Here is a 13,877-nt window from a genome sequence, read left to right as displayed (position 1 = left end):
CAAGCATTAAAGAAAGCTATGGTGACTGTAAGGGACTCCTGTGGCATATGTCATGCTATATATTGGGTTGTTCAAAATGTCATTGTGAAGCTCACAGTTGTTCCTTGAGAAATCTCTGTAAGGCTCTTTTTCACTCTGTTTTTCTGATTTCTCATTCTCATTGAGCAGTCATTTACCTTACCTGCCCCTAAAGTCTGGCATATACTCACATTCCTTGGGGGGGGTGGCAACAAGATTCAAAACAGGTCTTGGTTTCAGGACTGTCTTATATTCAAGCCAAGAACAATGAAGCTGTAAGACTGTGAAACTTAGGGGTCAGGTAAAGCCACGAAGGACCTTGCTGACCACATGGGGGCACTGTGTCTCCATGGGTGAACTAGAGTATGGCGGGCCAAAAAAATAGGGTCAATCAGGGACAGCAAATGCCCTCCCCCAAGCTCCTGCAGAACATCTTTTCTCCTACCTTAGATTTCTGGAGCAGAAACCTCTATAGTTGTATTCGCATACATGTGCAAATAAATGAAACTTGTTCCCACTTGTGAAAATTACTCTAACAGTAGGACCTTTGTAGGCAGCTGCTAGGCGGCGAGAGCTGTCTTCCTTTCCAGGATACACAGCAGCAGCTAAACCAGTAAAGGCCCGCTGGGCACTTCATTCTTCACTTTTAGCTCATTTGTGCTAAATGACCCTAGTGATTATAGCCAGCCTTTGCTTTTCTTCAGTGTGACTTTTCGGCAACCTTTGTTGCCTGACCCAACACCCATCTGAGAGATAACCCTAACCTGCTAACACCCTCTTCTGACACTGGCCTATGACATATAAATAGGCTTAGGGACAGGGCCATAGCTCAGCAGTATAGCACTTGCCTAGCACTCACAAAGTCCTGGGTTCAATCCCCAGCACAAGGAAGAAAAGGGAACCACACATCAGCATCAAGGGCATGGCCTGGCTCACTGCCATGTCTGGATGGGGCTCAGCCTGTCACTCACTGATATTGAGGAAATGGTACAATTGGGGTTTCAATAAGGCAAACTTCAATGACCTCCCAAATATTCTATCCACATTATGTATGTGCACCCACATGTAAAGGCCAGAAGTGGACTTTCAGTGTATTCCTCTATCACTCTACACCCAGTTTTTTGAGACCGGGTGTTGTTCCCCACAGCCCTCTAAATCAAACAGCCACCAGTGTCACACCTGCCTGCAAAAGATCACCATAGCTAGGCTTATTGACACATGGGAAGGATGCAAGGTCACAGGACCCTCACCTGAGAATTCAACCACTCCTCCCAACCATTTCTGCCCTAACTCCAACCTAACCCCTTCATGGCGGAGCTACAGTATACAGCCCAGGGAAGGCTAGAAGGGAGCTCCATATGAACAGGAGTGGGGAGCCATCACCTGTGCTGGGTGCAGATGCTCCAGTGGGGAGCCATCACCTGTGCTGGGTGCAGATGTTCCTGTAGGGAGCCATCACCTGTGCTGGGTGCAGATGTTCCAGTGGGGAGCCATCACCTGTGCTGGGTGTTCATGTTCCAGTGGGGAGCCATCACCTGTGCTGGGTGCAAATGTTCCTGTGAGGAGCCGTCACCTGTGCTGGGTACAGATGTTCCTGTGGGGAGCCATCACCTGTGCTGGGTGCAGATGTTCCAGTGGGGAGCCATCACCTGTGCTGGGCGCAGATGCTCCAGTGGGGAGCCATCACCTGTGCTGGGCGCAGATGTTCCTGTGGGGAGCCATCACCTGTGCTGGGCGCAGATGTTCCTGTGGGGAGCCATCACCTGTGCTGGGCGCAGATGTTCCAGTGGGGAGCCATCACCTGTGCTGGGTGCAGATGTTCCAGTGGGGAGCCATCACCTGTGCTGGGTGCAGATGTTCCAGTGGGGAGCCATCACCTGTGCTGGGTGCAGATGCTCCAGTGTGCCTGCCTTAAAGTGGCCCATGATCTCTAAGTAAGCTGAATGAACTCATGGGTTCCCCAGGGTAAACTTTGGTAGAACTGTGCTTTGGTTTGTCACTGGCACCCCATGAGGAACAGTCAGACATTGCTTAGTTCCACACCATCAGGAAGAAAGTTCTGCCAACACTAGGTCCCAGCTGAAACTGGTACCCACTGGTTGGCTAGGCTGGCCAGCTAGTGAGCACCCACTGTCCTCCAGCCTCTGCCTCCCCACACTGGGATTGCAGCTGCGCAGCCAAACCCAGGTTTCCACATGTGTGTCAGGGATGTGAGCACAGGTCTTCATGATTGCACAAGAACCTTACTGGCGGAGCCATCGTCCCCAGCCCTTCCTTCTTTTGCTTCAAGGCTCAAGAATCAACCCACAGCAGCTACAAGATATCTGCCTGAACCATGCTGGGTACGGTGGTACATGCTTGTACTCCCAGCACTCTGGGAGGCAGAGTCGGGGATCTTTGTGAGTTCGAGGCCAGCCTGGTCTACAAAGCGAGTCCAGAACAGCCAAGACAACAGAGAGAAACCCTATCTCAAAAGACCCCCAAAAACAAAAAAACAAAAAACAAACAAAAAAACAAAACAAAAAAACATCTGAGGCTGGAGAGATGGCTAAGAGGCTAAGAGCATTGACTGCTTTTCCAGAGGTCCTGAGTTCAATTCCCAGCAACCACATGGTGGCTCACAATCATCCATGTGATCTGATGCCCTCTTCTGGCATGAGGTATACATGCAAGCATAGCACTGTATACATAATAATACATAAATAAATAAATCTTTTTTCTTTTAAGCCATCTGAATCCCCATGATTGTTACTCATATTTGTTTAACAGCCTCTTAAGGAACCGTAGTTTAGCTCCCAGACTCCCTGGATGTCATCAGTAAATAAAAGCCTGAAAGAAGTCTCATTTTGCTGTGGCCTTCTGGAGTCTTCTTCCAAATGGAATGAACTTATAAGCAGCCCATGCCCTGTGCTAAGTAGCATTCAGAGTACTGGCTTAATATCCACCACCCCAGACAGGGTTTCTCTGTGTAGCCTTGGCTGTCCTGAAACTTGCTCTGTAGATTACGCTGGCCTTCCAGAGATCCGCCTGCCTCTGCCTCCCTGAGTGCTGGGACTAAAGGTGTGCACCACCACTGCCCAGCTCTGGCTTACTATCTTATTAAATGACCCATCTAAAATGAAATCTAGGTAACCCCAAGGAGTATCGTAAAAGATGGGTCTTTAGGCAGTTAGCTTCCTTTTTTTTTTTAAATTTTACTTTATGCATATGGGTTTTGCCTGCATGTTTGTCTGCATACCACATGCATGCCTAGCGCCCTCAGAGGCTCGAAGAGCGCACTGGATCCCATGGAACTGCAGCTGTGAGTGTTTCTGAGCTGCCGTGTGGGTGCTGGGAATTGAACCCAGGTCTTCAGATAGTAACTACTAAGCCATCTTCCAGCCCTTCAGTCAGCTTTCCTTTGGTTTTGAGACAAGAGTTTCCCTGTTTTTCTTTGGCTATCCTGATGCTCACTCTGTAGACCAGGCTGGCCTTGAACTCAGAAATCCAAATATCTCTGCCTCTTTAGAGGCAGTGTGCCACTACCACCATCACTCAGCATAGTCAGCTTCCTTTTTGGTTTGTTTGTTTTTTGTTTGTTTGTTTGTTTGTTTTGAGACAGGGTTTCTCTGTGTAGCCTTGGTTGTCCTGGACTCCCTTTGTAGACCAGGCTGGCCTCAAATTCACAGATATCCGCCTGCCTCTGCCTCCCAAGTGCTGGGATTAAAGGCGTGCACCACCACCACCCAGCTAAAGATGTATTTATTTATTATGTATACAGTGCCCTGCCTGCATGTACAGAGGGCATCAGATCTCATTACAGATGGCTGCGAGCCACCATGTGGTTGCCAGGACTTGAACTCAGGACGTTTCGGAAGAGCAGTGACCTTGACCTCTGAGCCACCTCTCCAGCCCTTGGCTTCCTTAAAGCACATGATTCTGATGGCATCTCTGAAACCCTAGACTTTCTCAGTGACCCGCAAATGATAAGGAAGTCTTCTAAGGTCTGCAACAGCTCCTCGTTCTCAAGCTTAAAGACACTATTGATAGAAAGAACAGTGCCGTTTCCTTGGGCCCCCTGGTCACATTCTGTGAAGCGTCTGTACCCCCAACAAGCCACCCCAGGTTACAGTGCTTTAAGAGGGACAAGGCGAAGTAAGAGTGGGACGGACAGGGCACAGGCACAGGCACACTCAGACCCGGAGTCACAATGGTGCTCAGTTTCCTCTATAGTTTATTGTCACAGCAGAACTTGTGCAAGACAGGAGGTCACTCTCTATACAGAACGGTATGGTCAGAGGCTGAGGGAGCCCTGCTCACCCTTGTGCCAAGCCCCGAGCGGTCTGACCTAAGTTCTTTCCCTTCGTCTCACTCTAGGTGCACACTGACAGCTACCAAAAAGTTAGTGCGGCCAAACGGCCCAGGCCCCGCCCTACGGCCCCGCCCTACGGTTGCTCTTACATGCTGCCCACCATCTCCCATTCTCACTTTCTTTTTACATGCTGGACGTTGCTATCGTGTGTTTTAAGGGCCACTGACCCACCAGCAAGCCTCCCCCTGACCGACAGTCATTTAGGACCATTGCCTTCGGAGGCCTGATGCATCAAGGCAAAGCCACTGAAAGCTTTGGGGGATGGCGATCCCCTATCTCACACCCCCCAACACACACACACACACACACCAGCTCTCTTACCCTTGCAAATATGGGATAAAGAGGGGAAGGGATGAAGGCCCTGTGACAGCTATAGCAACTTATTACTCCTCACCTACAGGCACCTGGGTCAGGGAGAGATGACACAAGCCTTCTCAACTCCAAACCGGGAGAGGGGATCATTTAGAGGGCCTGGATCTCTAAGAGATATTAGGACATCTCACCTAGGAGCTAGAGGAAATCACAGGTTAAAGGTCAAGGTTAGGGTAGCAATTAAAGATCAAGGTCGTCTCCCTGCATGATCTGCCCATTTTCCTTGTGTACTCTGGCCCAGCGCCCTGGTACACCTCTCAAGCTAGTGCTGTGGGAGGTGAGGGCTGGGTTCCACACCAAGGCCACGAGGGTCATTCAACAGGAGACTTCCATGGTGTGCCCTGGGGGTCCAGACGGGAGAGTCCCAGACTCGCTACTCTGCGACAGGGTGCGGGAGCGGGACCGGCTGCCATCAATGGACGCTGCACTGGTCAGAGACGCTGTGCGAGACCGAGATAGGCGAGTCATGCAGGATGAGGCCACTGTGGAAGGAGAATGACAGGCAAGCCATCAGAGATGAGGGGAAAGGGAGCTGGTGACTTCAAGTGGGGCCTAGGTGAAGACCAGAGCCGCAGCGGGGCCACAGAGTCAGTCGACCTAAAACAGGCCTGCCCTCATGGCGCCATTCTTCCCTTCTTCACAGCAGCCTCTGTACCAGTACTCACTGTAGCCCATGCCTTGCAGGAAGTACTTGAAAGCCTCGGTCAGCTTGCCTGGCTGTGGGCATATCACAAGGAGAGAGAAGAATCAGAGAGGTATGGTCAGACACCATGGAAGCGACAAGGCCGCAGCGGTGGCAAAGGGCACAGCTCAGTGGGCCCAGTCACCCGTCCCATCTCCCCACCCCAGCGGTCGGCAGGGTGCTCACCTGGGTCAGCTGTGGCTGACCTCCGGAGTCAGCCATCTGCTCAGGAAAGGAACCACCCAGAAAAGAAGCATACGGGGATACGTCAGGTGATCCGTGCAGAGGGAAGGGGGGCTCTTTCCTACCAGCTTCCTGATTTACTCCCTGTGTTCGCTTCTTCGTTGACCCATAATGAACCCACAAGGCTTAGACGCTGGAATTTAGAGTATGTATGATCCTGGACTGGGGCCGAGAGGCAAGCGAGGCTTAGAGGGGGGCCACTGACCTTGAGGAACGAGGTCTGTGTGGGGTCCAGTTTTGAGTTACACTCCACCTGGAACAAGGAGACTGAATGAGTGATGTCACCCTTTCCACAACCCTCCCAGGGACACTGCTCTTTTCCCTTTCCCTGCCAGCCCCCTACCTAATTACTTTTATTTTGTTTTGGTTTTTCGAGACAGGGTTTCTCTGTGTAGACTTGGCTGTCCTGGACTCACTTAGTAGATCAGGCTGGCCTCAAACTCAAAGCGATCCGCCTGCCTCTGCCTCCTGAGTGCTGGGATTAAAGGTGTGCGCTGCCCAGCCTGGCTCCTAATCACTTCTTATTCCTAAGGCCCTAGAGCTGCTCCTCCTGTCCCAGAGTTTGGATCCACTTCTGACCCCAACATCCTCTCACTACCCCACCCCCTCCGGAAGTCACTACTGACCACGGCATCTTCATGAGGTGCTTGGTCTCCTACCACCAGCATCACAGGGCACCTAGAGGCACAGGATCAGGGAGAAGGCAGTGAGCCCTGCACACCCTCACCCACCATTTCCCAAGAGTAGCCAGACAAGTGTCTGGCTCCAAGGAGGAACAAATCCGCAAGAGGATCAAAGATGGAAATCCCATAGGGAGGCACCTTGTTACACAGAATTGAGTGAGGGAGACAGGTGAATTCTCTACAGAGGGGAAGGGATGCTGGTACCAAGGGACAGTGCAGAGGCAGAGCAAAGCCTTATCCGCCAACATCTTACTTGAGGGTCATCTCACCACCTCGCTCAAAATTCAGGTCCCGGCGGCTGCAAAGGGTTCAAAGAGAAGTTGTTTTTGACAGGCAATGCTGGGTACTTAGGTAAGCTACCTCCTCCATGGGAAGCCATCTTCCTCCTTTTTATAGTCAACTATTGGTGATTAAAAGTAAATACTGACGGCCAGGGTTGCAGCTTGGTGCTAGAGTACCCACTTACTTAGCATCTACAAGGCACTAGGTTTGATCTCCTGCAGTTAAAAGGGGAGTAGGGGACAGCATAGAAAATGGTAGGCATGCCGGGTGTGGTGGTGCATGCCTTTAATCCCAGCACTTGGGAGGCAGAGGCAGGTGGATCAATGTGAGTTCAAGACCAGCCCGGTCTACAAAGTGAGTCCAGGACAGCCAAGGCTACACAGAGAGACTGTCTTGAAAAACAACAACAAAAAAAAAAAAAGAAAAGAAAAAAGAAAAAAAGAAAGAAAGAAAAAGAAAAAGAAAGGAAGAATGAATGAAAAGAAAATGGCAGACACACACCGAGAGCATGGCACCTGGGACCACTTGTGCCCTAGATCTCTGCTCAGAGGCCACTGAGGGAGAGGGAGGACACAAGGAGGGAGCCCCTTACTCCTGCCCTGAAGCTGCGTACCACAGCCTGCAATGCGCACTGCGCACGGCCCTCTCTCCCTCTCTGCTCCCACTTCTCCATGGGCACACAGCCCCACTCACTTGTTGTAGCTGTTCCAGTACAGTTCAATGTTCTCCAGGTTAGGCGCATGTGTGATGATGTTTCTGTACTTTTGTATCAACTCAGAATTTCCAGAAAGCTCTTCCTGAAGCACACACAGGAGAGATAAATTAGGGTTGGGGGAAAAAAAGCCCACAAAGACGGAAACTATCCTCACATCCCAGACCCCATCCTACCCAAGGAAGTCACCCCAAAGCGTTCAAGTCCCCGATGGCCACCTCCACTTCTTCACCTCCCGTAACCACTTACCTGGCTGAAAAGATGTCCGAGAATCATCTCCGAAATGGAAGAGGTAAGGCCTGTTAACTACAAGGGCAGGCAAACAAGTTCAGGATGTTGGGGAGGGGCAGGGGGGGTGGGGCGGGGAGACCCAGGGAAAGCAACACAGCTTCATTTTTGTGTCCCACTCTGCCCCTCCTGGAGGGTCCGAGCATGCTGTTACACTGGCAGTGTCGTCCCGGGACAGACCCCACCCTACATGTCAGACACAAGGCCCTCCAAACCTTGTGGGCTGCCCAATCCATCCAGCCCTTGGCATTGGGATCGATGTTGATGAGAACAAGGCCTTCAACTGAGTCGGGGTGGTTCAGCTGAAGGATAACAGAAAGGAGATGAGCATCAGCCACTCCTTCGGCTCTGCCTCTTCCGAACCCCATCTACCCCTTCCCTCTTTCCTTCCAAAATGCTGGAATTACAAAAACCCGTGGGCCGTGCCTGCAATATTCTATCTCACACGGTGGGGGGGGGGGACCCGCCGCTCCCCAGTTTAGCAGTGTTTGCTTCTTACAGCGTATCGTGACAGAACGTAGGCTCCAGCTCCGACACCAACTCCAATTATTGAAGAGAAACTGTAAAAGGAAATTGTACGCGTCACGGTCACGGCCCAGTCACTTCAAGCTCATCATCCGTCCTGAGGTCGTGGCCACAAAAGAGGATGGCGCAGGACCTTCCTCTACAGATGTAAAAAGTAAGGCAGCGAGAATGCCTGGTGCTGCCTGTGGGTCCCTGATGCTCCTCCCCGTCCTGAGCTTCCTCTTGGAGAGCTAGTGTCCTGAAAAGAAACGCACATCTCTTCCTACACACACACACACAGCGCATCCATTCTCAACTCTCAGAAACGAGTTTAACTCGCTCTTGAGTCCTGGTTCCACGGAGGAACTGGAATTATTGACCTTACAGCATAATATGAACCAGGTGTGCTGTTAGTCATTTGGGAAAAGGGAGGAGACAGGCGAGGAAGTAAAGCAGAGTTGCTGAGAGCCAGAGTGCCCAAGAAAAGATCTCAGGGACCCAGGGCTGGCAAGCCGGCCCAGCAGCCAAGCGCACTCCCATCTTCCACAGAGGATCCCGGTCGGACTCCCAGCACCTACATGGTGCCTCACAACCCTCTCTTACACAAGTATCAGAGGTTCCAGTGCCCTCTCCTGGCCCCCGTGAGCACAAAGCACATACACGACACACACACACACACACACACACACATATGCAGGCAAACACTCCTACACACAAAATAAAAATAAATAAATCTGAGAAAGAGAGAAAGCCCAAGAATTAGTCTCTCCCTCTGCACGCCCGAGGGCCTTCGTGCGGCTTATCTTCCTCCTTTCATTGTCTTACACACCTGGCTCCCACTGTACCAATGTGACGATGGAAGACAGGAATTGGGACCAAGACAGGTCTGTCTAGTTCCTTAGGGATGACGTCACCCGTACCCCTCCTTGCCTAACTTCCAGATCAGAGAAGCTTCCAGTAAGGCCAAGACAGGGCCAAGTACAAACTCTTTCACCTTCCTCTCTCCCACTCAGCAGTTAAGACTGCTCAGATGGCTCCAGTCACCAGTCCAAGCCCACTGCCCTTCCTCCCAGCAATTGAGGTGAAAAACATGGGAGAGCAAAGACATACTGAGACCAAAGTTAGCCCAGGACCCATGGTGACCACATTCTAACAGCTTCCTTAGGCTGAAAAGAAAATTTGGAAAGATCCCTGAGGCCTCTCACTTTAAGTACTGCAGGATGCAAGGGATCATGTCTGCGAGCTGGTCCAGAGACGGATACTGGTACCTAGAAAAAGAGAGAAATGTTAGAGTCACCAACCTGTGCCCACACCTCTTCCCTCGCGTGATGTCCATGTCCTCTGCCTCCTTCACGTTCATCCTCTCTGGCGCACTGTGCACTCCCTCGCCCGTGCCCCCAACACACACACACACACACACTCACACACACACACACACACACACACACACACACACACTCACACACACTCCTGCTTATGAAAAGGGGTAAGGAACTAATTCTTACCCCAAAGGGAACACAGGAGCCCCCTCTTCCATTCCAGGGGCATCCACGTGAACCCGCACAAAGTTCTGAATGATTTCTTGCATATCCCCGAACTGAAACAGTGGCTGGAAGCAAGATTTATCTAAAGAGAACCCACATTCCCCCCACAACAACAAAATCAGAAGGAGAAGAGCACACCCTCATGTCAGAGCCCACCCTCTTGCTTCTAGTGTGCCTTGGGGCTCCCTGCCTTGACAACACCCCCAAACGCACTCTGCCCGTTTCCCCTCCCCTGCCTCTTTCCAGAAAGAAATAGAAGAAGAAACGAAGGCCATACAGTTAAGTCCTACATCGTGGTAGGTGAATATCGCTGGGCGTTTGGGTTTGGGGGTGCCATACACGGTAAAAGTGACGGAGCCATAGGGTGTCTCGACAGAGTGAGTCTGTAAAAAAAAAAAAAGCTACCATGGGGCGGGGGGGCGAGGAATATACTGAAATTCTTCAGAAGGGGGAAAGGCAAAACACGAACAAACACTTAAAAATAGGATTGATGAGTTTTTAGGAAAATATGACGGTGGGAATTGGGTCTGAGGGTAGAAAATAACAGAAGGCTGAAGATTTAGGAACTCAAAGGAGAGAGAAAGAAGGGAAGACGGGAGAAATGTGGGGAGTAGAGAAAAGTGCAGAGGGCCAAACCAGGGCCCCTCAACAGTGAGGGAAAGAAGAGCTCCTTCGCCCACCCTGGCGTTGTCCCCAGAGTTACCTGTCCCTGGTCCAGGAGGATTCGGGCAGCTAACTCGGCCTCCTGGAGAGACACACACAGACAGACGGACACAACACGTGGAAAGACGACAGACACGAAGAGGTGGGAAAAGAGAGAACCAAAGACACCAAATACAGAAAGAGTGACAAAAACGAGACAGGAAAGGATGGTTAGTACAGTGACAGGACAAGCTCTGGGCTCCCCTTCTGCTGTGTGGGGAACACGAGATGGAGGGAGGAGATGGATAAAGGAGGGTGTGGCCTCGGGATGAGAGCCAAGGGCCTGGGGAGGCCAGGAGGCAACGGGGATATTTCAGAGTACCGGATTGAGGCAGGGAGTCAGAGAGTGTCCATTAACCTTGGCAGTCTCCGGCGTTTGTCCTGGCAACAGCGGCTTCTCCTCAGTGATCTGCACCTCCTGAAGCTCTGCCATGGTGGCCTGCCAGGATATGAAAACAATAAAGCAGCCGTGTGGGTGATGGCGCACACCTTTAAGCCCAGCACTCGGAAGGCAGAGGCAGGTGGATCTCTGTGAGTTCGAGGCCAGCCTGGTCTAGAAAGTGAGTTCCAGGACAGCCAGAGCTACACAGAGAACAAAGACACTCTGTCTCAAAAACAAAACAAAACAAAATAAAGAAACCAAAACAAAAACAACAAGAAGGAAGGAAGGGAGAAACTATAAGCCTAGGAGGTGGTTCAGCCTTTATACTCTCAGCCCAGGCCAATTCAGGGTGCAGAGGTGCCCAAGAGGTGAAAATTCCAAGACACTCAGAGGCCTTTTCTGGTTTCTCTACCCCTACAAAAGATGGCAAAATCAGGAACAGCACAAGTCTCTTCAGACTGCCAGCCCCACTACTGCCCCCCAACCTCGACACTCAGACCCCAGGGTGCTTCCACTTGAAGCAATGCGGCTCCAGTTTCTTAAACGATATCTAGGGAACACTCCCTGTTGTAGCTCACTGACTGGGTTCGCTCTTAGTGTACTAAGGGACAGGATAGTGACAGTTCACAATTGACTATGACCTTCAACTACAGGCCAACGTCAGCATCTCGAGGTGCTGAAAATGACTGAGGCAATGACCAGCTGAGGGACATGGAAATCCAACCCAACCGACGTCTCCCTTTCTCTGTCTCCCTTTCTCTGGCGACTCAAGACTCTGCCTCCCAAGAACAAGTAAGTGGGCGTACATCAACGCTGGAAGGTCTCCAGAGCAGCAGAGCACCTGTGCAGACTTGCCAAGAAAGGAGAGGCAGCAAGGGGTGGGTGGGGTCAATTTACTAAGCTCCTATTGGCTGGATGCGGTGAGACTAGAGGTCAGGGTTCTCGGTCCTGACTCTGGGTCGGAGAAAACACAGGAACAAGGTGAATGACATGGGAGACAGACTTGTGTCTTTTAGGGACATACAGCCACGGCCAAGACCCAAAATGCCAGGGTCACTAACCCTCCCTAATCTCCACTGAGTCCAGAGAACACGACCTCTGTAGGCTTTAATCAATACAAGCTGGAGGGCCCTGCCTGGCAACAGCAGCAGGTCCAGGCTGGGTGGGGTACGGAGAGAACGGAGGGCTGACATGGCGACAGAGCATGACTGTGTCAGAACCTCTGGGTCCTACCCTGCTGCCACTACTATGTGACCTTGTCCGGTCAGTTTTGACAGTCCTCAGTTGATATGTAGGTAGTACAGCATGACTTTTTCCTTCAACACCTAAAAACAAAACAAGCTCCACTCTTTTCATCTCTCCCCTCCACGCAGTCTAACTGTAGGTCCGGTGGAGAAAGGCGAGGAGACTCAGGGAGGTCCGGTAACCTCCGCACTTCCCCCGACTGCTAGCCAGCAAGTACCGGCGGGGAAAGGATGGGTAAGACTTGTGACTGGCCGCTCCCAGAACCCGAAACCTGACCCTAGGATTCCCTAGCTGCCTGCTTGCCCTCGTCTGGACCAACACTCGCGCACGGCGGACACGTAGCGCCCAGGACCCTGGATACCCTCTGGAGCGCGCCCCAAACACGCCCTGCACTTTGCAGTGCCTCCGCCTTTGTGCGCAGCAGCGGAGCGCCTGTAGGCCAGCCCGGTCCTCTGCGCGGCAGGCCGGGGACCAGGACCACAATGCCGACCCTCCTTACCCGCGCCTTCCCAGCCCAGAGGCGCGCTTGCCCCTCCCCCTACCTGCTGCAGCCGCCGCGGTCGGTGCCACCTTCACTTGCCTTTGACTTAGGTCCGCCCTCGCTCCGGCTCCCCCACAGACCCGCCCCGGACCCGCCCCTGGGCCATCTCCCTGCAGATCCGCCCAGACCCCCATAAACACGCCTGGTAACTCGCCCCAGCCTCCCGGGAAGGGGCGAGGGGGGGAGACTAGGGAGCGTACTACTGGGATGTTCATAGGCTCTCCCTGCGCTCCCCACAAACCCGACCCACGTGAAGTGGGGTGTTCGCGGGGAACCCTTAAGCCTCTAAATGACCCCCGCGCCCACCTCAACGGCGCCCCCTACTGTGACCTGGCTCTGCCAGGCTCACTTTTGGCTCTCTTCCTAGCCCCCCAGATTGAGTGGCGGCGATGGAGAGGGGAGGCCAAGCCAAGGTGCCCACGTCCCAGGATTTCAGCTCCGCCCGCCCGGAAGCAGAGAGCTAGGTCAAGGAAGGGGGAGGTGGGTGAGGGCCACCGCGCAGACCAGGTCTCGGGAGGTAGAGGCAGTGGTGCCAGCGTGTCTGGGGACCGGGCGTCGAGGGCGCGGGAGTTCGGAACGCTTGGGGTGCCAGTACCTCCTCAGCCGTGTCCCGCCGCCTGCTCTCCAGCCGCTCCGCAAGAAGTTGGACAACAAGCCGGGGAGGGGGGGGCCGGGAAATGCTGGGGGCCGCTATAAATAGAGGATGAACGTAGGAGGGGGAAGATGATGGCCAACAGCGACTCCCGGGTCAAGGCCCCAACGGGGAGGCGTAAGGGAGGGGCTGGGGACCCCCCAAGGGCTCTGACTCCTGTGTAAACAGGCGCGGAGGCGGAGCTAACCCTGCAAGGGTGGAGTAAGAGTTTGGGGAGGACTCGATGTCCTGGGCTAAGACCCAAGAGACCCTGTGGCTGAGGCGCTAACCCCTCCTAGTCCAACCTCTAAAAGGAGGGCGAGATCAGCTCTGAAAGGCTGAGTAGCAGTACCCCGTTGCAGATGCCTCCTGGGCTGCTGTCTCCTAGGCCCGACTGTGACTCTCGGTGCCTGTGTGAGTTTACCTCCTATCCTAGACTTCCACAAGAGTCACATCTGAGACACGCCCACCTTGTCCTCTTTAGAGGAGGCTTGCTGGAGTGGGATGGATGATGTGGCTATGGGGGTTGAAAGTTGTGTTAGGCAACCAGATTGAATTTCCCCACATGCCCTCGTTCTCGCACCCCTGCTCCCAGGATCAACCCTACCCCATCCCCCCTCAGCCTAGTTCCAGACTTGCCGTTTCGGGGGCTGGGCGCCAGGCCAGTTAAAAACAATGCCCAATGGAACCGGAGCTG

The 13,877-nt window shown here is 52.9% G+C and overlaps 1 protein-coding gene across 4 annotated transcripts; it reads right to left on the bottom strand.

The window, feature by feature from the left end:
- Window positions 1-4,214: 4,214 nt before the first annotated feature.
- On the bottom strand, window positions 4,215-13,302 carry NDRG2 (NDRG family member 2). Of its 4 annotated transcripts, none has more exons than XM_084767498.1 (16): window positions 13,145-13,302; window positions 10,740-10,820; window positions 10,383-10,424; window positions 9,957-10,062; window positions 9,641-9,761; window positions 9,341-9,403; window positions 8,131-8,191; window positions 7,847-7,933; window positions 7,593-7,649; window positions 7,325-7,428; window positions 6,603-6,647; window positions 6,293-6,344; window positions 5,872-5,919; window positions 5,610-5,645; window positions 5,407-5,458; window positions 4,215-5,223 (listed from the first exon to the last, which is right to left on the bottom strand). In XM_084767498.1, exons 2-16 carry the CDS (start codon window positions 10,812-10,814, stop codon window positions 5,057-5,059), a joined length of 1,116 nt encoding a protein of 371 aa, XP_084623624.1. In that variant the 5' UTR covers window positions 10,815-10,820; window positions 13,145-13,302; the 3' UTR covers window positions 4,215-5,056. The 4 variants fall into 4 exon arrangements, with proteins under 4 accessions (XP_084623624.1, XP_084623625.1, XP_084623626.1 ...); XM_084767499.1 differs by lacking the exon at window positions 13,145-13,302 and adding an exon at window positions 12,551-12,664; XM_084767500.1 differs by lacking the exon at window positions 10,383-10,424 and having other exon boundaries at window positions 13,145-13,299.
- Between the last annotated feature and the right edge of the window lie 575 nt (window positions 13,303-13,877).

The sequence above is a fragment of the Acomys minous genome, assembly GCF_964271855.1.
Source record: "Acomys minous genome assembly, chromosome: 18".
Classification (NCBI taxonomy): Eukaryota; Metazoa; Chordata; class Mammalia; order Rodentia; family Muridae; genus Acomys; species Acomys minous.
Note: the sequence above shows the minus strand (reverse complement) of the source record. Positions and strands in the feature narration are given on the sequence as shown.